The sequence below is a fragment of the Nomia melanderi genome, chromosome 8 (assembly GCF_051020985.1).
Source record: "Nomia melanderi isolate GNS246 chromosome 8, iyNomMela1, whole genome shotgun sequence".
Taxonomy (NCBI): domain Eukaryota; kingdom Metazoa; phylum Arthropoda; class Insecta; order Hymenoptera; family Halictidae; genus Nomia; species Nomia melanderi.
The window spans coordinates 2,728,702-2,754,447 of record NC_135006.1 but is presented as its reverse complement, the minus strand read 5'-3'; the positions used below and the strand labels follow the sequence as shown (position 1 = coordinate 2,754,447).

The 25,746-nt window shown below is 33.2% G+C and overlaps 1 protein-coding gene across 4 annotated transcripts; it reads left to right on the top strand.

Moving 5' to 3' along the window:
* The first annotated feature begins 451 nt into the window (after positions 1-451).
* Positions 452-25,607, top strand: LOC116426644 (sodium-independent sulfate anion transporter). Of its 4 annotated transcripts, none has more exons than XM_076369856.1 (12): positions 452-721; positions 809-939; positions 13,024-13,395; positions 17,130-17,365; positions 18,183-18,384; positions 19,161-19,381; positions 19,991-20,336; positions 20,579-20,926; positions 20,994-21,139; positions 21,868-22,038; positions 22,590-22,743; positions 23,213-25,607. In XM_076369856.1, the coding sequence occupies exons 3-12, from the start codon at positions 13,203-13,205 to the stop codon at positions 23,254-23,256; spliced, it is 2,061 nt and encodes a 686-aa protein (XP_076225971.1). In that variant the 5' UTR covers positions 452-721; positions 809-939; positions 13,024-13,202; the 3' UTR covers positions 23,257-25,607. The 4 variants fall into 4 exon arrangements, with proteins under 4 accessions (XP_076225971.1, XP_076225970.1, XP_076225969.1 ...); XM_076369855.1 differs by adding an exon at positions 12,657-12,743 and having other exon boundaries at positions 452-939; XM_076369854.1 differs by having other exon boundaries at positions 452-939.
* Positions 25,608-25,746: the final 139 nt, after the last annotated feature.

Here is a 25,746-nt window from a genome sequence, read left to right as displayed (position 1 = left end):
CATGTCGAAGCACCCGCGGAAGTCGAAACACAGTGGCAACGGCAACGGACAAGGATATTGATAAACAGCGTAAAATTAAGAAATAAAAATCTTTATGCACTAACAGAAAAAATCTTAGTTCTAGAAACAGGTTCTACTGCATCGTACATTCACGACGAAACGAACACTGAAAAGAGAAATTTCTTGGAAGAATTTTTATTTCGGTTTAATGGAAGGGCAGGCATCCGTGTATATTTTATTTTTCCCTTTTGTTTTTTTGGAGGGGTGGGGCGTATTTAAGTAAATTTCTCGGTTATTGACAGCGATTATTTTGATCCTGTTCCACGCGCACGGGAAGAGGCGGCAGCGTGAAACGTGCTCTGACTCAGAAGCACGTGACGATGTTTTAAGGAGAGATTGGTGCTAATGCGCAAGCGCGTCGGCGCACCGCGTATAGGCGAATTCTCGCGGCTGTCACGCGTCTGCTCTCAGGTGAGTGTTCCCCCTAGTCGAGACACGGTGACGTTCGCGGCATTCGAACGTTTATATAAACCTTTTCCGTACCGTTCCCCAAAACAATCGAACGAAAAACACTTGGCGGACCGCTTTTCCGAACCGCCAGCCGATAAACAACTCGACGGTTTCGAGTTTCCATTTTTTCCTGTTCTTCGTAACGATTTTCCTTTGCTTTGTTTCTGTCACCAATTTTCTTTTTGACCATTGACCGACACATGTGGTATTTGTAAGTTCGATCGAAGAGTATATATTATTCGAGGTTCGGGAACCGTTTGCAGCCGTCGTCCAGTGAACTGTACCCGCGTGTCTCCAGATAAACGAAAGGGGAAAGAGACCGGAAACGTTGAAAAACGGTAAAGCAGACGAGCCACCTCGCTATTATGGCTTCGACAGGTCCAATTGTTCTGGTTCATCGTTCGATGTGATGTGACAATTAAACGCAAGGTATTTGAAATACTCGATGTTATTTAATTTTATTTTTTGTCATTTTCTTTTGCTCTATTCTGTTTCCTCTTGTATCATTTTATTTCATTTCATTTTACTTTATTTTAACACATTATTGTTGTTATTACTGTTCGTATTGTTAGCGTATATTTTTCTCTATATATATATATTTTATTCTTCTTCACTCACCATTTTCTTTTTTCACTGTCTACCATTTAGCGTATCTATGGGAATGGTTATATTATTTACGTAGTTGAGGGGTAGTGTTTATAAATTATGATTCTATTCATTAGAATAAATATTTCACTGTCTCCTTTGATTCAATAGATCGTTTAGATTAAAAATGCAATCATGTAATTCGTTTAGTAGAAATACAACGTGTGTTCGCGACGCATTTCATTCCGTAAATTGAAATGTATCCTCGGGGTAGAAGCGTTCTGTCGGAGGATACGCATCAGTCGTTTAATGTGTTGTAAATTCAAATCATGTGTTCGGATGAACGCCATGAACATTTATTTCATAAAATCGTAACAATTTCTTGAATGTTCCTAATAATGTATTATTACCTTGAGACGAAATTAATATCGAAATTAAAATGAGTATTCTTTCATTTACAGAAATTCTATAACCCATGGTTCTAAAACATTCGAATAATTTTACTTCCTATTCTAAGAGCCGTTTTCTTAGATTCAGCTTTTTGCACCCACGCCCTTATTGCACCTAACGCCTCATTTGTATTCCTTTTTGCAGTGCATGAGTCATGAAACTTTTACAGAATATTTTCGTTCTTTATTAATAAAGACCTAGTTTAATACTTTTCGTCGGTAGTGAATACATAGGTACTTTTGGATATATTAGTATAAGTATATACTAAAATAGGTTTTAAAATAATGATAAACGCACAAGTACTAAACCATTTGTGTTAAAAAACAATGAATATTAAAGACATTTCCATTTCAATATTATGAGATATGAGATTCATGTTCTCAAAAGTTGTTTAAATATTATTCCCATCAACCTGACCACAGAGAGCTGTTATTAATACATAATGTAATTAATTAAAATTAAAATATTTCGTAAATTAACGATGTCTCTTTGTAAACAATTTTAAAACTTCTTATAAAAAAGTACTATGATTTAAAGTTGAAGAAAGCTATTTGTCCTTCGTATGTCCACTACGCGTACACCCACATATGAAACCATTCACATAAATTTATATGTCCCGTAAACTCATTTAAATTTTATGCAAATCATTTTTCCACATCATCAATGATTTCAAAAATATTCACGAAAATTGATTTTAACTGGTCATCTTGAGTATATTTGTATTTGTTTCATTAATTTTATTCGATTAAATATTTCTATTCGCTTAAAATGTTATCACATATCTTTTTGAATTATGTTGTTCGTTTTATATACTTAATTCTAGCGTTGAATCTTTTTCATCGTTTTCAATTGATCGTTTAAATGTATAATTAATTTTGTTCAGTACATATAATATTAAATTATAATAAGAGAAAGTTTCGTTGAATTTTATTACATTTTTCGAAGGTCACCTACTGTGTTTTATTAAATACATGTAACTATCAGTTTTTAAAACTGTTATATCTTCTTTTCGAAAGTAACATGATAAAATACTTTCAATTACATTAGTAACTGCTTTGCTACAAACTACTTTTATTTCGAAATAATAAAGGACTACTATAATTTTTATTACATTTGTAATAAACTATTTCAAATGAACTACTGTAACAGTAAACTACTCTCTTTTTGAGTATTGAAAAAGAATGAATCGTATATACGTTTTTTTATCCTTAAAATAACCATGTATTCCATGAATGCAAAGAAGATAGTAGGAATAGTAATTAATTACCTTCGTAATTGTAATGCTATGAAAACAATCCGGGCATTATCTCTCGATCAAACGGCAATTTATAGTCCAGCTATTCTCCTTGTTCGAAGTCAATTACTATGTCTTTTTATAGTCTTCCGTAAGTTTTTTTCAATGCGTCTCACCAGCGAAAGTACCTACATTATCGTTGATCACAATAGACGCACTTATTGTCTGTTCGAAACGAATGGAAAAAGTATAGTTGTTTAATTGTGCGGATAAATCATCTTCCTTTTATACGAGGAAAAACATTTTTAATTCAAGTTACAAAATGTTTTCAAAATTTGAAGCTGTGCTTAAAAATTGTGGAATCTAAACATAATCTAATAATTGTAATAGTAACAATAATAATATCTTTTTATCGTAGACTTCACAGTATGGCAAATTAATGAAAAATACAGTAGAATCTTCTGAATCTATAATAAAAATAATGGTATACACCAGATTAAATTAAGTGGATAAAAATGATATGAGTTAATTAAATGAAGAGAAGAAAGTACGTAGACAATCATTGCGTTTGAAAATCGAAAATTATTTTAATAATTCAATTGAGTATAAATATATTTAAGTAATTAATTATCAGTCACTTAACGTGATAACGTTTAAATGAAACATTACTATTACTTATAAATTATATTTGTGTACGGCTAAAAGAAAAGTGAGCCTAATTCGAAAGACAAACACTGTGTTTAAATTAAACCTTAAAAACCTTAAATAAGAAAAATAACTTTTTCTTTAATTAGTGGTTTGGTAAAAAATCCATGCAGTCTTTCTTTTAAATAAGTATTATATATATATATAATACTTTAACAAAGTCCAGTTCATTAAACTGAAATTCGTTTTCAAATTTAAAATTGGGATATAACTCATTCGACCTAAATCGTCCCTGATATCAATAACGCAAACAACGATTAAGAAACTGGACGAATCAAAACCATGGAAATAATATTAGTTGATCGATTGGCGCGTAATGCACATTGAAATTGCTCAGAGAAAGCATCATCCGCTTTTATGTAGGATTATAGGCCTTCTAATAAACTTTCGCACGTGCTTCGATGTGACTGGTAAACGCGCGAGCGGAACAAATGCGACAAATCGAACAAAAAATTATACAACACCTTTTGATCGTGAACTAACGAGACATTCTTCACCGTTTTACATATTTCAACGAAGATCGTAGTATGGTTCTTTGAAAACTCGTCGGTGAACTGATCGATGCAAGAGAACAGGGAAAAATATTAGAAAACTGTGGGAAAAAATTCTAGAAAACCAATTACACGTCCTCTGATACATACATCGTTGCATTCACGAGGAAAGTATGTACGTTCAGAAAGAAAATAGACCTTGTTACACCGTTCAGTTCTTTTCTCCGGCATCGTTCCGTGACTACGACAAGACGCGAGCCTATTGCTCGTCCTGATTGTGTGTCTCGTTTCCACGAGACCGCAGTTTTTATCATCATTTCGTGTTTACGAGCTCGTGCAACATTATAAAATACTCTGCCCTTTCCCCTTCCACATAGTTGTAGAAATTTATGTGCATTAACCAACTTGATAAAAAATTGACATCTATTTATTTGGGAAAAATTAGGTGAGGTCCTGACTGTTACATAAGGCAAACTTTGTCATTTAATCAACTGTTTGAATGGACGGTAACAAATCCTTTTATATTGATTACATTCAATGTTATATTAAATTAATATTAATATTAACACGTTAGCGACCAGCGTTTGTTTCAGTGGTAATTTTCATAATTACAATAATTCATTGAACGCAACAACTCGTCCTTATAAAATAAGAATAAAGTTCAAGAACAAAAGAATGAAACTTTTATTACTGTTCTGTTATTAGCATTATAATTATTATCATTTCATTATCATTTGATCATTATGAACAGGCTGTCAGTAAAATATCTTGAGAATTGATCGTCCTTAATCATCATGTCATATCATCACGTTGAAAGTGTATATGGACTCTGTAACATTATTCATCATCTAAATCTGCAAATCCAGTACAACAAGGTATTCCATACAGACAAAAGAATTAAAAAGTACAGGAAAAAATGAATTTTACCAAACCATATCGTGAATTTCTTTGATAACATCGAACGAACCGAAAATATATCAACAACGACATTTACATATCAGGCAATTATGCATTAACGTAATCTTGCTTAATTTAACTGCCGATATCTGACCGCAAAACGATCAACCATCACTATTCGATTAATTATTCAACGGCGATGATTCTGTGTTTTAATCTGTTAGCTGACAAATTTAGTTTCAAAAATCTCCGATTGTGCGCGCAATGAAGTAAAACAATGAAGCGTATACTCGCCAAACGCGGGACATCTGTAATATATTTGAACGAAAAACTAAAACGGAACGAAGAAGAATTATGTACATGTTTATCTAAAAAATTAAATAATTCATGGTTGAAAGAATTAGTATCATTTTCAGCTTTGTGATGACGTATATACCCGTCGAACGCAGTTAACTTGTTAATCCAGTCGCGTCAATGAAAATTTGATCGACTCGCGCCACTCGCGTTCACGATCGTTGCGCGTGAACATTGTTGTCGCATCCGAATCTTGCATGGTTCATCAAAATTGTGTAACGATTTCCATCGGGTTCTAGGAAGGCCTTGGGACCTATTTATAAAATGCATTTAGCGAGTGTGCATGCCTGAAAGATTCGTTCCGAAAAATAACAAAGAAAAAAGGGAATAGCAGCCGAAACGGCAAGGAGGGGGAAAATGGTAGACCGCAGGGACGTAACGATAGGCCTTGACTAGCCTAATTGCGACCGTAAATCGAGAACGATCGGAACATTTTATGCAAGGAAAATTACTCTGAATATTTTCGACTGCGTAAAGGAGATTGTAAATGCACGGAATCTGTCGGTACACGACTTTTTCCTTGAATTTAGCTTGGAATAATTACGATTGTGTCCCTCGATGGTCTATTGCAACGCAATTCGCAATACATCGACCAAATTCTACGAAAAGAGTGCATAATTCTATTTTTACACGATTTTAATTTAACATGAGTTACTTTTTCGTTCTCACCATTTTGAAATTGGTGAGTGCTTCCAAAAACACACTTCTTTTTTTTTATCAATTAGTTGGTTCTTGGGGAGTTCGATCAAGATTTCATACTTACAGATTAAAATTATTGTATTTTTTAATAAATTTTCCTAAAAAAAGGTAGACATCTATAGTCGTCATTTATTTTTCACAGCTTCGATTTCTCTGATACGCAAAAGACGGCTATAGACGTTTTGGTATCTAACGATATTTCTTGAAAATAATTTAGGAAAAAATAAAGAAGGTATATTTTTATAAACATAACTTTATTTTGTACATGATTTTCATTTACATTCTTTTTTAATGTAACACAAAATTGAAAGATACAAGAACAAAAATTTCTAATACCATGTGAAAAATTCAAAAATTCATTTAGAGATATAACATTTAATTTTAAGAAATATTTGTAGTATAAAGCAAATGATAAGGCTCAAAGCATTCTGGACATATAGCTGGTTTTTTTAATTCAACAATTATTAAAAGAAGGCTAAAGGATTTAGAGGGTAATAAATTCAAGAGTGATATACATTTTTTTAATTGTTTTATAATACTAAAAATATAGGAGTGCTATAGACGTCGTTTGCGTCTACAAGCACACGCAATGGACGTCTATAGACGTCATTTACGTCAACGTGTTAAACATGAGGTATTTTTATTTCTCCTTCTTGCACGATTTCTATTGAACGCGAGTCATTTTTCATATGATGAACATAAATTTTCATATGATTTATTGTATGTTTATTGCTAATTTCTTAGGATCTAATCTCTTTGGGACCAATCTCTATTTCCCTTTAGGTACAGTATAATATTTTACAAGAATTATTCCACATAGAACGATCTATTGTATAAAAGCAGAGTTAAATGTATTATATTAACACATTGTACGCATACTTTGCTCACTTAAACCTAGTAATAGGTTAATATCGAAATAATTAGGAAATATTCTTTCAACATTACATTTCATAATGTTACTTTTTCCGTTTTTTTTTTATAATAAACAAATAAATTCGGTTCCTATAAATTCAATGGCTTGAACATTGCTGTAAACAGTTTCTATCCAGTCCATTTTTCTACTAAGAATTTCTAAGCATTCATGTTTCATACACCTTTAAAATCTGTCACATCTATTCCTAAAATTCGAAGAATTTTTCAAGGAAATAATAATTGTTAAACTACACTATTAAGGTCACGACTGACTCAGCTCTGGGACTGTGTAACGGGAGTAAACTTGAACGACAAACATCAACGTTCTAACCGCAACGATCATTTAAATCCATCCGAGCGAATGCTAATAAGAATTCAGGAGATCGTAATTTCGCAATTTCTCGATTACCAACGGAAACAACATTTTACCGCGCGACTTAGCGACACGTAATGGTAATAATGAACGCGATTAGTTAGAGGACATTATGAACTTGTTAGTAAATTTGTATGAATAGAAGGTAAACTGGTTAGAGATATGTTGACTATTTAGGAATTCAATTCGAACGTTGGTCAACAACTGGATGAATTATTTCGCACTTTCACGGAAATTATCTACTCCCGGCCGGCACTTCGTTACGCTTATGCAAAACGTGTGTGTCTTCTTCACATTATACCAAAGTTTACGATTAGATCAAAATTTCGTAAAACGATTCGTTATAAATTTCCATATAATTAAAGCGTCGTCACGTGCACCGCGCTTTTAGCAGCACGAGGACAAATTTTAACACGCGTTCGTATGAAGGATGTCTATTCGACTACAGGCGGGACAAGTGTTAACTTTCTGCGGTCCGAAATGTTCTCAGTTTTTCATTTTAAAATGTTGTTCAATTCAATTATAGCTTAATATGTAACTACTAATTTCAGCAATAATTATAAAAAATCGATAAAATATGCAGCTGTTGAGTGTTTTTTGCCGTAGGACTGTAAAAGATTGATGTTCTTATATGATGTAGCAAAATAAAAATTATTAATAATGAAAGTTAATATGACGAAACTGTGAGTATTAGAGTCTCCACTTGCAAGTTATTAACAGTTAATATTTTATTATGTCGTGCAATTTTAAAGTTATACACTCATACATCTACAGTTTCTAAAAATTATTTCTTTCTTTCAATACATAATATACCTGATATAAATGTACCAATAACTAAAAAATTAAGGTTACAAGAACAGGATATTTATATCATGACAGACATTTTTTGACCAAAGAATTTATTTACGGTAACCCGTCAGTCTTCTTTCTTAAACCAAAGTGCACATCATCCAAATTAGCAGGATACATTTCGAAATAACAGGAAGCAATTACTTCGAACGAATATTATCGTTCTTCTTTGTTTCATTGTTCCGCTACGTCTCACTAATCAAAGAAAAATTGATATAGGAAATAATCATGAATGTTCGTATAATAATTGTCTGCTTTTCCGCAGCGTTCAAATACTTATTTTGTTGTCATTTTTGTGTAATACAGATTTGAAAGACGAATGTCATAACATCAACATATCAAATATTTTCAAATATTTGTTACATACTTTGAATATGACATCTAAACCATTAACAAACAAATTTGGAGTAACAAAGATAAAAAAATGTAAATGGTTATCAATACGACGATTCTGTGTTAAAGTTAGACACGGACTAAGTAAATAATAAATAAATGGTAAATTAAACCTCGATTAAGTGAATAGTAAATTAAAATTAAATTAAATTAATATTAAATTTAAAAAAATTTCCTAGGAAACAATATTTTATTAATCAATCATTTGATTTTTCTGTGTACAGTTATTCTTCCTCAAGATTCTGCAACACTTTATTCTCCCATTATTAATTTTATGAGATTATTTAATCAAAAAATAATAAATATTTCAATTGATATGACGAACGATATTATGTAAGGAAATTTGCAGATGTTACAATAAAATAAAACAGTAATTTTGAGCATTCAAATTTCCTATAAATGCATAAAAATTTGCAGTATAATAATAATAATACAGTAATATTCATAATAAATAATAATAAAATAGAATATTTAATATAAAATATACTTATATCTGTGCATTATAACTCTCTTACTTCCTTTTTCTATTTAAACCTAAGAAAAACTCGAAGTCAGATTAATAATAAAAAATTTCAGAAATATTTTTATGAATATCTCAAAAACTGAATCAAAACTTACGTCGAATCAGCTGTACAGTGCACTTTTTTCATATAATTACTAAAATTTTCGTATAAGTACATAACTTCCATATACGAAATAACAAAGGAGGAACAACGACTAACCATAAGAAAGCACATTCATTATTCATTTCGATTATACGCGATCATCTATCGTAGACCGCAGGACGACGTCATTGTTATGAACTTCTCGGAAATATGATCGTTAAATGCAAATTCCGAGGAAGCCATCGAAATTTTTTCTTCGATTTGCGCTGGTTTAGTGCACACACCGAGATAATGTTGATCATTGTACAGGAACGATGCGACGCAACGATGTGTCTGACAAGTAACGGCTTATTAATCAATTAGTTCATTAGATCTGCACTATAGTGGCATCTGCTCCACGTAATTATACAGAAAAGTACCTAAAGAACTGCTAATCAAGAATTTACGTTTTTAAGCGTACTTCTCCAAATTTTTTTGAGAGAAAAAGGAAAAAGTTTTCAAATTACTGTCTTAATTTTTATTGTATAATGTTTAAGATTCAATTGAACGTTTTACATATACGTTTTAGATATACAAAGACATTTATAACGAAGGAACAGTCTACACAAATAGTTATCCCTTTGATAACACCTGATATACACCTGCTTTGTCATTAATAATTTAGTGAAAACAGAGAAAAATACAAAGCTACTAGATATTCTATACCTACATTTTCTCTAAAGTATAATAATACTTAATTTGAATCCAAAAGAATCGAGTAATATTTCTATTTATTAAATTTTGTTTTGAACCTTCACCACGAGTTTGACATGTTATTATAAGGCAAGCAGTTAATGTCTCGTAAGATATGATTGGTGTAATTTTGACATTGGCACCGTGAAAGCCTGTGAAAAACCCATGATAAAGTTCCCTTATCTCGATCAGTTGAATTCGGAGTCGCAGGGGTAGCGTTCGAAAGCCACGTGCCAGTTAGATGTCTCTTCAGGGGCGTCTGCTTCTCGACAGTTCGAGTACCATTCAGCGGAGATGGTGGGGTTTTGGAAAGTGTCCCCGTTCGACAGGCAACGTGGGTGTGTGTCCAACACTCGACTGGTATCTCGGGTCTTGGACCTAGGAGCACTGATTGGGCGTTTCTCGACAATCTGTTCATTAACCCGTACTTATGGACATGGAAACATTGTCACTTCAGTACAGACATGTGGTCTCAGAAGCCGTCTTGTTCATTTGTTGACTAAAACTCTGTACGAATCTTTATTACTCTGCACGCAATTCGTTTCTCATAGCGTACTACTTCAAATTAGAAGTAATTATGCTTATACATTTATAAATTTTAAAAGGATTTTAACAGATCTTTAAAAGATTTTAGAAGATTTAAAGAATTTGAGAATTTTTAAATTGAATGGTGAGATGTAGAATTTCCGTACATCTCTACGGATAAATAAACTACGCGAAAATTGGGAAATTTAATGTCAAATAGATTTTGTACAAAATTAGGGGGGACTCATCTTTTTAACGTTGTACAATGCTAATATAGTTTCCGAAATACATAGAAATGTTAATTATTATATAAATATATGTTGAATGATTAGCAGGTCTGGCTTCCAAAAGAATTCATTTATTAATTAAAAATAGAAAACAGAGTATATGTATTCGTGTAAATTTAGTAACCGTTCGCTTGGAATGCTCGTTTAGAACTAACACTACAAGAGCGTGATTACAAAGAGCCCTGTGCGGAAGGGCAAAAATATGTTCTTGACCGTTTTGGGGGAAAAAAACCAGCAAACTAACGGTAAAGAACGGCAGTGACTCGGGTCGCAAAACTGACCGTTTTATGACCCTTTCTTAGAACGCTTTCGTCGAACGTGCATAAAGACCACGATTCAAAATACACATCGTGAGTCGATTTATGCCAAAATCTAACAATATATTTATAAAATACTTTATGAAAATACTTTATGATAATGATAGGTGCAGTCTGATCCACGAATCAGTGAAATGACAAAACAAGGAAAATCAAAAGTATTTATTAATTTTCTACGTTTTAAGAGAAATATTAATTTTACTGTATGTCACAAATATTGTAAATTTATTTAATTTCTTAAAAATTATTCAGGTAAATGAGCGATGTATATATAGAGGCACTATTTTGTATAACAATAAAATAATCAATGAACACTTTTTTTTAAATAATCAAATATCTTATGCATCGCGGATAAGAGTGCACGCATTAGTAAACACGTAAAGTAAGAAACGATGAGGAAAGTACCGGATCCATGAAAAAAGTGTGAAGCGTGGTGCGTGTCCAATTTTTGCGAACGTAAAAGAAAAGGTGTGTTACGTGTACATTAATCAGCATAATTGTTACCACGGAAGCAGTTCTCTTGTTGATTTTTCATGAATTGTATTACGAAATACTGACGAGCTCACGAAATTTTATGTAACACAATTTTACGTTCTTACTTGAGAAATCATAACTTATCCATGCACGAATCTGAAATAGTTACCTTGTTAGTCACGTGAAAGACGCATATTTTACTTGTACACAGTGAAACATCTTACAATATGAACTATAAAATACTTTTCTAATACTAATAAATACTAATAAATACTTTATAAAAATATTTATTTAGTTGTATATTTAACTCGAAAGTTCTTCACGAAAAATATTCAACATTTTCGAATGAGGTAAAAATCAACATTTTTCAATTTAACACCCAGAAAAAATCGGAAGTTTTTACTTAATAGTTATTAACAACAAAAATTCCTAAAGTTTATCCACATTTAGAACGTCAGTTGTGTTCCCCATCAAAACGTTAGCGACCACTAACGCGACCACAAACCTAACCCAGACAACATGTAAAGATTAAACAAGACACCCTGCGTATTGAATTCTGTAAATACCTGCAAAAGAGTTAAACATTTATAAATCTGCTGGTTCTGTTATTATATTCAGGAAATGACGCACAATTTTATAACCGACGAATTATATATTTACGACATTCATAATTGCGATGGAAAAATTTAATTTCATACTTAAAATCACGGACGAAGTTTATCTCCCGTAATAAATTAATCATAAGAAAATGTCTGATGCAGTGCGAAAAGAAATCAAAATGAGCAGAGAAAAAGGAGATACGTTTATTTATTAACGAAAGGCTTAACTTGTATTTTTACTGACTCCAAAACACGTCTTACTTCCAAAAATTCAATGCGATGTGATAATAGGACAAAATGAACAAAATAAGTAGAACGTAAACTTCTATATTATCGACTACTTAGTTTGTACCAGTGAAAAAAATTCTATTTGACCCGCGATTTGCTTCACGGAGATATTTATACATGAAACAAACAGTACTTTCACCTACAGACAGGATGACGCGTTCAATTTAACGGTTGCAAATTACTCGTAAACTATTCGCCAGACGTACAAACATTGAAAACGAAAGCTGGACACGGTTTCGAGAGTATCACACGCTATGTGTTTTTTTCTTTCTTTTTTTCTTCTCTATTTCGTCGCTAATTATATTCTTTTCTATTAATTTCTTCGTCTCTATAATTCGCCGAAGATCAGATAATAAGAATTTTAATTAATCCTACAGGAGAAGAATGGATTTAAAAGAATTAATGAAGCAAATAATACATCAAGAACAACCAGAGACCATGACTTTTATAACTGGAATAAACAAGTATCATAGAATAATCATTATTTTTTCAACTAAAATGTTTTCGATTAACACCTTTAACATGCAAGTATGCATTGCACCGTTACTAATGATCACTGAAAATCTTCAGACAGTATGACTACGAACTGTTATCAAAACAAATGGTGGGGTAGCGAACGTGTAATAGAATCGGGGGAAAAGCATCCGACGAGAATAATGTCCGACAATGAAAGCCGAAGAATAGACGACGTAACGGTGTAATAGGCACGGCGAGTGCAGTAATCCACATGTTTCAATTTTTCAGGGTCAAGACGCGCGAGGATACCGGACAATGGAGTTTGTTTGACGAGCAATAGTGGCACTTTGAAATTGAACCTCCTCGGGGACTCCGTCGGTAGTGGTTGTCGAACGTCGGCAAAACGAAAGCGCGGCAAACACCGTTCCTCCCTGTCGGTCCTTTTATGCATACTCCGCTCCGCGAATATGTCGAAGTACAACATTCAAGAATTCGACCTCGAAACGGGGAAGCAGGTACAGCTGACCGGCTACAGCAACGCCGCTTTCGAAGATCCACTTCGAAGTGATAACAACAATCCCGATCAGGCCAGTAGTCTCGATAACAAGCTTAGTAGCATCCATGTTTGTAGCAAGGAAGACAAAATGGTGAACAACGATGGTGAGTTATACATATGTATTTACAATGTACTTTACCCCTTTGCGGGCGAGACTGTTTTAACCATTTCGTCCCGAATGGTACATATAGGTACCGTGAACATTTGAAATTACCGGAAAGCTAGAAAACGCTTAGATAAGGGAAAATTGTACCACACGGGGATCTTTGCTTACGGCTAACAGCTTAAGTGCTGATCAGTCATTTTTAACCCAACTGCGTATCCGTCTAAATTTAAAGATATTTATAACTGTTTAAGTTACAAATACATTTATCACTTGTGAAAACAGATTTGTTTACACTTTAAACTTTCCATTTGAATACTTAGAAGTATTCTGTTCGTATGTGAGAAAAATAAATCGTTATTACCAAATTGCGACACTCTAAAAGATTCGTAGAAATGTATTTGTTCTCTTAAATTTCAAAGGACTATTAAACAGTGGTTCAAATAACAGACCTTTGAGTATAGTTCTCTATTTACCGATACGCAAAATTTAAATGACTAATTAACTGATCGCTTTAATTAATCCATTAGTCTTACTGAATACCATAAGCTATATTTTTCAGAATGTAATTCTCACGCCTATCTTGAATCTGTAATGGTTCCAAGAAACTTCACTGTTAATTAACATTCCCACACATTTGATTAAAGGATAAAGAACTAAGATATATTATCTCGTCCGTAAAATCCAGCGAAAAAAATCGTCGTAAGGGAATGTAGGTAATAGAGTTCATAAATAAGTTCAGAGTTCAGTTTACATTGTCTTCTCGCTTATTATTCCGAGATATGTTTCATAAGTCCGTCAATCAGTTTATCTTCCGACTCTATTTTAATTTATGTCCGTATTTAATTACAACTTGATATATTGAGAATTCTTTGCCCACAATGTAACAACTGCGGATATATATCGGGAAAATCTCTTGGCTCGGAATTTATGCTATGCCTAAGCAGAATGAGATAATCCACGGGGAAATACGGCGATGCTGTTAACACGAAAGAGGAATCCGACGAAGAAAATCCGAAGAGTGGAGAACATTCGCGAACGGTACGCAATTGATAATGCGGTTTCCCGCATTTGCTGGAATTTTTCCGAATTACTTCGCCATTACGTTGAACGTTACCCGCCACTCGCGGGCGATCTTTATGTTTTTCCATACTAAATCGCGAGTGAATCGGCATTTATTATAACATTAAATATTAATGTATACATACCTAATTAATATTATATCGTATAATACGATTAATAATATTTCCAGTATTTTCGTTAATTGAGATATTCGCGGTTTACGTAAGTTATAAATAAAGATATTTTCTTTTAATAAGTAAGATATAGATACATCTTGTGCGGTCTAAAAACTTATTAACACGTATATTAGATGACCATAAACTTATAACACGTTTAAAGTAGTACCTGATTTTTTATTAATTTTTATTGAATTATTAAAACAATCTGAAACTAAATTGGATTGGATTCTCTAAATTGGGTCGTTTCAACTCATCTGGTAGTTCTAGCGTTGGTAAAATTAACAGAACGTGATTTCGGCATTAACTATGATTGAAGGGTTAATCAATTACTGTGAACATTTGAGTCACGTAATTACCGTAGAAGAGTTAAAATAAGCTCTAACCAACAAATAAATTTAGAATCCCGATTTATTTCAGTATCCTAAGAACGTATTCCTTATTATGTAATAATGGACAACGAGGCGAATGATTAGCTTTGAAATGGAAGGCAGTGACATCTGATTACGATACAATCAGAAAATTTTGAAGGCCCTCGGAGGCAATTAAAATCATTCGCTCGGTTAATTATATCCTGGAGATTACGTGTATAAAAATTCCCATCACACGCTATGAACACCTGTTGCTCACTGAAATTTATAATATAAAATGTGTTAAGTAAAGAAGTCATTATTAAAAATAGAAACATGTATAACTACAGAGGTTTAATGTTAATGTTTAGCACTTAAAGTTATCGATTTTACTTATATTTTCACATGACGAAAATGAACAGATAAACGAAATAGAATTGAAATAAATGAATAAAATGAAAGAAAAATACCTTTTCATATTTACATAAAATTATCAATTCCCAATTTCAGTTCAAACAATTAATTTTCCGTTATTTTTTTATTAACAGCTTCCTTGCTTACATCTACACTACATTGTCTCTCATCTTCCGACATTACCGGACAACACTTCGGTGTTACACAATATATTGAAATGTATTCAAATTAGTAAATTAGCAATCTTGTTAATAATGATTTCAGAATAACTTATTTCTTCGGAGGAAACTTGTGTAAATTAAGATATAGGAACTTTTATTATTATTTTCCGTGTATCTCCATATACAGGTTCTAATAAATGTTATTAATAAAGTCTTCATAAATCAGTTTCACGTTTAAATTATTATAATAAAAATTGTAATTAATTGCAATCAAAATTTCGGTAGAAAGTGCATTATAATCATGTGTCTAACTTTATACAGTTTTAAGAAGCCATATATTTGACGGACATATCTTCGTCAATTTCTGAAATATTATCTGACAAAAAATGTTTGAAAGGAGGAATTAAATTATAGTACTGTCAAATAAAATATGTTTGAAAAATCCCGTTTTGATGTATATATACAGGAGTATACAGCTCAGCAAGTAGTTAAGTGAATCGAATCAATTGCAATGCGTTCTTAATCGATCACTTTTTCCACATTAACATCACCTGATAATGTTTGAAACCAGTCAAACCTGTCTGGTTTCGCTTTAGGACGTAATTGTCGTCGATTATATACTAAACTCGACGATGTGTACATGATACTTGTATGCCATTATGATGACTATAAATACAGATGTCATGTGATAGCAATTTTTTTCCCTCTTTTGCGCATATCCTAATTTTACCATTAGATTAGCAACAAAAATTTGGTTCTTCAACGAAATCTTTGTATTATAACACAGGAATAAACGTTATGAATAAAGAATTGTAACAAAAGGTGACAGGAAATTGTTGAAGAAAATAAATAATACAAAACAATCGTTGTTTTAAAATCTTTAAAATCTTTAAAATCTTTCAAAATGATCAACAAAAATTGAAGTTACCAATGGAAAAACATCAATTAAAATTGTTATTATATCAATTGTTCACGCAAGATAATTGTATTGACCATCTCTCCCATACAACCCTCTCCCTTAGAATTAGCCTAATTACAGTTATTTTACAGTCCCTAATAAAAAACTTAAGACCACCATTGATGTCACAATGAATCAGCAATCTGATTCTTGTCGGGTCGTTTTCTAATATTAATCTTTTATAGTTCAAGTTTAATTTCTTTGCTTAACTCTTGATCTCAACCCTTTGCGCCATAGGGGCACCCCTCAATTAAATTTGACACGGCAAAATGATAAAGTTTGATATTTAATATTAAACTTTGTATAACGCATCGGTACGTGAAATATTGCAATAAAATAGTTTTACTCCCCAATCTATGCTCGATCTCTCTTCAAATTAGTTTCAGAAAAAGGCGTCTGTACCTCATTAGAAAATGTTGAGTATTTCCAGTGACTCACTTCTGGAGTACAAAAGGTTAACACTACGAAGAAATAATTATTAAATTACCGTTTGTGGATTTCCAATACAATGATTACTGCCAAAAATGTGAAAATCTATGATGCCTCTTATTTTTCGATCAAAGACTATATAATTACAAATTTTAATAGTTTCATTCGAACTCTACTTGTTTCAGTTTCAGCGCCCCCTGAGAAGAACCTATTGTGCACCCTGGGAAGACGGTGGCTGTACCAACGGATCAAACGGTCCTGCAAGAAGAAGATACTGTATAAGAGGGTGCCTCTCGTAGCTTGGTTGCAAACATATCGCAAGGACTACATAGTGAACGATCTGGTGGCCGGTATTACCGTCGGCCTTACCGTTATACCGCAGGCGATAGCTTACGCGAACATTGCAGGATTACCTCTACAGGTGAGGACATTGACGTTCGTTCATCCTTCAAACACAACATTCAAGGTGTACGACCATGTAGACTACACACTGCGAACAATGAAGTCATCTCTAAAATCCAAGAAACTGCATAATATAATGAACACTGCTATTCCATTCTTTAAGTTGATTTTGGAAAAAAAAATTAAGTTGATTTTAATGTTTCTGACACCAACCTCCTAATTTGTGAGCTTCTTTCTGTCACTTTTTTCACATGATATATTCGTTAGCTCTTCTGTCCTTGTGTTCTGGCTAACAGCAAAACAGATAAATACAAATTAAATCTATTACGACGATCAAATGATATAGAATATTAACACTAGGTTTATGAAACGTGTCAATTGAACGAATACTGAATTTTGTAAACATTATTTGGTAAACGTTTACGTCGATTCTGTTACGTTTAAACCATTAATTTCCCAAATCTAAATGAACGAACATTTATTTTTTTAGAGACAATAGAACAAACTGTATAATATACATTCGTAAACCTAGTGTTAATCACGTTGATGAAATAATGTGGAAAATGATATTTTTAATTAGTTGTCATCTGTGATACTATCGTGTCAATATACTCGTTGTTATACATCGACGATGCTAATAACGACAAATATTTTATTAATCTTTTTTGAAATTTCATGGAACGTTCCATTGTTGCTATCTGTATCGGTTTCATGGTGGAATATTAATTAAGCGGGAATTGTCTACGAAAGATTACGATAGTCGTTGGAGAAAATTGTTCGTAGAACGTTTGAAATCGAAACGAGAGGAGCAAACGGAACTATGTTTTACTTTGCAGTACGGTTTATATTCTTCTTTCATGGCTTGCTTCGTGTACACCATCCTAGGATCCTGCAAAGATGTGCCGGTCGGACCAACCGCAATTATCGCGATCTTGACTAGGGAAACGTTACAAAAATATGACTTAGGGCCTGATTTCGTGATCTTGTTGACATTGGTGTCTGGCTGTGTGTGTTTGCTGATGGGGATCCTACAATTAGGTACTACATAAATCACGATTTCTTAAACTTTTCTAACAAAACAAAGAAATTAACATCTAAATGTACAAGAAAGATTAAAAAAATGAAATAGTCAGAAAATAAATAACCTCGCCACGTAAGTTGTATATCGATGCACCGGGAAAAATGAAAATAGAATCAATTTTCTGAAATGTCAGCCATATAAACATGCGAAAATAAATCTTGAATATCAGATCATCCCATAAGCAACGTGATCTTTTTATATCGACTTCTAGTATAGAAAATTAATACTTGCGTTTATTTTACTAACATTAACGTATTGGCCATTGTTGTGTATATCTTTTTCCGATTTTTCGATAAATTTGTTGTCATTTTGAAAATTGAAATGATATTAAAGATATCAAAAAGAGGATATTAAAATAAGAAGATATTAAGATATTAAGAAATCTGAAGACTGTACCAATCACGAGTACACTAGTGTTTGCGGTGCAAATTGTTCATGAATTTAGTTGTATTTGCACTTACATTAATTTATGCCTGAGAACAATACATATCTTCATAAGAGCATTCTAGATCGTGCTCATTAGTTTTTTAAATCATTTAAGTCATTTGAGCATATTATGTGTGTATAAAGTATGTATATAAAAGTTGAAGGATGTTTTCTGTAAACAAATTCACCGGTCAGCAAGGTGTTAAGAAGATATTAAAAAATATCTTACAAAGTAAGACAAGAAAGGACATTACTTATAGGATGAACTAATATTTAATAAATAATCTAATATTTAGCCTTTGATCAGGTTTCCTGTTAGACTTCATCTCGGGACCAGTCTCAGTCGGATTTACCTCAGCAGCAGCGATCATCATCGCAACTAGCCAAGTAAAGGACATCCTGGGCATTCACATTACCGGTAGCAAATTCGTCGACGTATGGCGGAAAATATTCGAGCATATCGGCGAGACAAAGCCCTGGGACACCGTGTTGGGCATCACGTGCATAATCGTTCTCCTCCTCCTTAGAGTTAGTATTAACAAATCGACATAGATAATCGCATAAATAAACAAATCGACTAATGCATATAATTTACTGAAGTCTGTAGCTGAATATCTTAAGGGACTACTTATTCAAAAGCCAATAAATATAAAAGATATATGATATTACTACATTGTCAATACTTAGCTACAGATATTGATATGACGTATGATTATGTAACCAACATTCTTCTAAAAAAAATGTAAAATGACATCTTGAACGGGAAAAGAAATTCTAAAAAAAATTCAAAATAACGTAAAACTATGATACTGCTCTAAAATATATTAAATTAACTAAAGCGCCGTTTTACTCGATGAAATTGCGATGTAATAGAATTAAGTTAAGATATAAACAGTTTTATATCTAATAATACGTTATCTGTTCTTATATAGTGTTTATTTTAATTGTTCAAATTCATTTATTCATTATTATATCTGTTTTACAATTAGAGTATGTAAAGAATTAATTTATTGAGCATTACTGAAGCAATCTGTCCTTCAATAGGTTATTATAAATATTCTTCCATTGTACTTTCAAATATTATCTATCGTAAACTAGAATAATTTAAAAATTGTTCAATTTCTCCATTCTTTCCAGAAAATCAAAGATATATCGGTGACGGAGGAGGGTACGAAAATGTCGTCGAAGATGCGAACGATCATGCAGAAATCTCTCTGGCTGATCTCCACGTCTCGAAACATGCTAGTGGTCCTCGTGTGCGCGGTCATTTGCTGGCTGCTGGAAAACCATTTTGGTTCCTCGCCGGTGGAACTAACTGGTCACTTGAAACAGGGACTTCCAGAATTTCAGTTGCCACCGTTTCAAACAGTCCATAAAAATGAAACGTATAATTTCGTTGACATGGTCTCCAGCCTTGGCTCCGGATGTCTAATAATTCCTCTGCTAAGCCTTTTGGAAACCATCTCTATCGCCAAAGTGTTCAGTGAGTGATCATAATTTGTTAGATAGTATTTCCGCCCTAAAGCACATTTAGAAATGTTCTCGTAAATAATCGAACTTTTTTTAATTCTGAGAAGTCACCAAAGTTAATACTAATTAAAGTGATTAAATTATCTTTTCTGCACTTCTAATACAATGATTACCACCAAAAATGACCAAAAAACTATGATGGCCCTAATTTTTCAATCAGGGGATGTAGGATAACAAATTTTAACAATTTTGCAGTTTTTAACTCGTTCAATTATATTTATTGGCAACGATGTATCACAGATGAAGGAAAACCAATCGACGCGACTCAAGAAATGTTGGCGCTGGGGGCGTGCAACGTCGTCTCGGCTTTCGTTTCTTCCATGCCCGTGAGCGGCGGTCTCAGCCGTGGAGCTGTGAACCATTCGTCTGGCGTGAAAACCACAATAGGGTGCATATATACCGGCATTTTGGTACTTCTGTCGCTTCAGTTCCTCACCCCGTACCTTTACTTCATCCCCAACGCCGCTCTCGCAGCCATTATCATCGCCGCGGTCATCTTCATGGTTGAACTGCACGTGGTCAAGCCTATCTGGCGAACTAAAAGTACGTTTCCCAGTTTCATGCATCTTCCGAAAAATGAACGTAACATTCGATTCGATTCCTGTTCCAGAAATTGATCTCATACCAGCGGTAGCTACATTTCTATGTTGTCTTTTTATAAGACTCGAACTAGGTATAGTGATCGGTATCGGTATAAACGTCTTGTTCCTGCTCTACGCTTCAGCGAGGCCGTCGTTACGCGTTCATAAAGATACGGTATGTGTTCTTTGTTCTTTTTACCCTTTGCAGCGTGATTTATTCGACAATAAACGTTTTAGAAAACGAGATGCAACGATTTATAGTTTATCGTTAATTACAATGACGTTAATATGTTCGCGACTACCATTTATTTTGATAAAAGCAATTGGTAAATTACATAAAGTAATTGGTAAATTACTTTATTAGATACAGTGTGTCCTCGTTGTATAATATTAAAAAATGTAATGAAAAGTCGTTGTTGATTTCCTATCTGTAACACCGTGGGTTACGAGGGTAGATAATTACTATAATAAAATAAATGGAACGACGAAAAATAGAAAATGTTTGATTAGCAACGTTTTATAATTCGAACATATTAACACCTTTGCTATTAGCATCATATATTTCTGAAAAAAGAAAGAAAGTAAATTAACATGTTCGAGTTATAAAACGTTGTTCATAAAACATTTACTATTTTGCGTAAGGAAAAATAAATTACTTTGACTAGTGTTCATATCTAAAACCGTAACACGTGGTGTAACATGTAGAAAGTTGAGATTCTTTCTTTGCATTTTATTTGTATTTCGTAAAGACGATGTGTTGGATTTGATAGAAATATAACTACGAAGACTCTTGGTAGCCAACGTATCATTCTACTACTGGTTCATCGTCCGTATACGCATCCAGTGTAACCGTAACCTTAAGCGGTGTATAATTTATTATAGAAATTAATGTTGTTGTCGCAGAGTATAAACGGTTGCGAGTATCTTGTCATAACGCCCGATAGAAGCCTTGTTTTCCCGAGTGTCGAGTACGTGCGAGCTGTGATCAGTAAACAGGGTACCAAGCAAGGAACTGCAGTACCTGTAGTCATAGATTCAACGCACATTCAAGCAGCAGATTTTACAGCCGCGAAGGTACTTCTTAGTAGACTCTCCGGTATATGGAAAGTGGACTATAGTGCTGTAAAAGGCTCGAGTCTTCGAAGCTTCGAAGTTTAATCTTAAAGGCTGTGCATGGAGACTTGGAGTTTAATAAAATTCAAGTTTTCGAAGCTTCAAGGCTTAGCTTTGAAGCTTAGAAAGCTCGAATTGAACTTTGAGAGCCTTCAACGCTCGAATCTTTATCCTTGGAAACAGTCGAAGGCTTGTGCCGTCTGTTGTTATACGACTTTAATATTTCAAACGTAAAGTTCAATCTTCAAGAAATTTCAAATTTCCTGGGCTTCGCCTTCGCGGTGTTAATGTAGCAACAGACGGACAGTTCTTCGAGTTGAAAAACTGAAGTATTGGAAACTTCAGCTTTCAGAGCTCAAAACTCGAGCCTTGAGCGCTGACGCTCTGAAAGTTCGAGTCACAACTGCAGCTTTCAAGGTTCAAGGCCGAGAGCTGATTTTTACAACACTACGTGGACATAACAATAAGTATTAAATTTATGAATGATCACGTATATGTATATTCTTTTGCAGGGCGTTAAAAATTTAACAGAAGATTTCTCGAAACGCGGACAACCCTTAATCTTTTATAATTTGAAGCCGAGCGTAATCGAAATTTTTAAAGGAGTGAAACCGTCTGGTTTAAGGTGTAGTTCCAACGAGTTGGAGCTTAACGACAGCCTTAAAGGTAATTCGCGTGTCATTACTTTTACAGTGCGTTGTGAATGATCTTTTAAGAAAAGAATAATTTTTCATCGACGTTAACACGTTCACAGACGGCTACCGCATATGCAGTATTTTAGCTTTGTTCTGGTGCTTTCTTTAATTTTGATAGTCGACGCGATGAAAAAACTTACAAGTCAAATTATCTGTCTAATCTACATTTATTATACATATAAGAATCCGACTCCCGTCTTTCTGTTGTCGATAACAGTAAAAGATTCGCCTAACGAACATTGAAATTAAGTTTCTGAGTGGTCATATCAACATGTTCACAACAACACCGTACGTAAATTCACACCGTCCGCGAACGTGTTAATTAATGGACAATTCTATATTGTCTATTAAAAACGAAAGCGGAGAAAAAATTCATATTCTGTTCACTTCAATGAATCGATGAAAATCGCATAGACTACAGAAATCTTGTTTATTTGCAGAATTGTCCAACATTTCGGCAGCTACTACGAACAGGTACCGATAATACTTATATGTTCGTAAGAATTCCGTCCTGCGACTACTCTTTTTTTATATTCTAATCATCAGTATTATATTAAGACGAAGACGACCAACTATATGGATAACATTGTTGTTAGGAAAGTAACATTAGTCGTTTATATTACTGTTATGCCATGTTAGTTTACCCTTCTGTTTAGAAAACAGAAAAAGTCTGACCCCGCAAATTTATGTATGCACTTATACTTATGTATGTATAATGAATGGAAACATTGTTTCTCTCGAAACTGTATCGATAGCCTTGAGCTAGTACTTAATTTTCACCACAAAATGTGGTACATATGCATAGATATTATTGAATATATCTATATACATATATATGGATATACAACAGTAGTTCTACATATTTTTTTATACATGGAGGGTGCTCAGCAACAAATCAGATAAAAAAGTGATTCTACACGACGAAATAAGAACTATTTCAAAAATAGTGAAATTGTCGTATCAATTTGATGTTCAAATTATGGGAATACTATAAAAATACTCGTTTACGTATCGTTGAACGACATTGATCCTATTAATTTGCTGAAATCCATTGGAGTCTATTAACACATTTACGACCGCTGCCGTAGTTTACTGATGTGAACACAGTATATTAAGTATATTCAGATACCTCATTTACAATTTTGTAAATTTTTAACGGGAATATTTGTTTGTTTCGATCAACAAGGTATATGTTCGACATTTTAAATCAAAATCATTTTCATGGTTCTTTTAATAATAAAAGTTTGCAGCAATCAACTTTAAAAATTTTTCATTTCAGCCGGCTTTCAATTAAAGGAAGATAAAATAATTGCCTGTCACAAATGTGTTAGTACTCATCGATACACAAATTTATTTTGAACGATCATCAATATACACACCGCTATTATTTTTGTAAGCAAGTCCCGGTGAACTTAAGTATGAACATAACAATTTACTAAAAATGAACTGAAACCATAAATAAAATGAGAAACGTAGACTGCTTTTCGCAATACAAATATTTTCGATTAGAGTCCATATTCTCAATGACAACAAACCACAGTTATGTACAGTGCATTACTCACATGAGCCAAGCCGGCCTGCGGCTTAAAAGTGCAGAAGAGCAAGGGGAGACGTCCAAACTCGCGGCGCTCAGTCCAATAGTAATGAAGGAATTAGTTTCGGCACTGTCCCCTTGCCTTTTTTTACTTTTGAGTCACAAGCCAGCTTGGGTCAAGTGAATAACGCACTGTAGTTTAATCGTATATCATGAAAGACTCTTTTATATGTATATACATATAGGGAGGAAATGCATCATACACACTTCCTTTATTAGGAAAGAATAGTGTGGAACTCTCACCCACCATGACCTCTCTGTTAGTCTACTACGTACATAAGTAGGATAAAGTAGACTCTACTTTATCGCAGGAGGCAGGAGGCGTAGTACTACAAAGAGTACCACCACCCGCCCCTTGCTGTGGGCCCACAATTATATTAGTAAAACTGAATTTAAACTATAGTCATACATATTGTGAACTATAAATCCACTCGTCATTTCTGCTTAGATAAATAAATAAACACTTATTTTCTAGCAACTTACATGCGCGATTATTTATTATTTTTGGATATCACCGCTGATAGTCGGGAGTATCCAAAATAATAATGTGTAAGTAAACATACACTATAGAATACCGTCCGTCAAGCACATTACGAAAGACTGTAAAGTATTAAAGATAAGATAATATTATTTATGCAAACCACAAAAATGATCAATTAAACCAGAAGTTCGCATTTTCTTTAGGATGGGTATATTAAAATATTTTTAATTATCTTGTTAAAAAACTGTCCTCCCTTAAGAATGTTAGATTTCTTTTGCTTTAAATAAAAAATTTTTTGCTCTGCCGAGGTAAGTACATATATAGGTAGTAGGGTTCGGAAAATTTATTGCCCGCAATTCACCGTCAGCAATTAATCGCTAGCAGTTTACCGCCGCGTCAGTTTACCTCATAAACAATTTATAGCCTACAAATGATCGCTAGCATATTTTACCGTCTAGAAGCAATGAAATGTGTTTAGTTAAATCATAAGAAGTTATTTTTTATTTAAGTGTCTGCCTTAAGCTGTAATTAGCATATTTTTGGAATTCTATGAACTATGAGGGAATAATACGGAAATTAAAAAGCACAGCTATGGAAATACGTAATTAAATAGGTAGATTATGTATTTAAATAGTTACATATTAAATTATATATTAAATGTAAAAAACGTGTTCTTTTTTATTTTTTTTGTCTCGATATTATATTTTTTGTATATACTCACAATTTCTTATAGACATTTATCAGAATATTAAACAGAATTCGCAATTTTCAAGTACAATACAATATGAATACTAAGAATGTACACAATTTACTTGTATAATATAATAAAGGAAATTTGAAAATTCCCGGCAACGTATCTAAAACTCATTCAAATCAGTGGGGAATACACCGAACTAAGT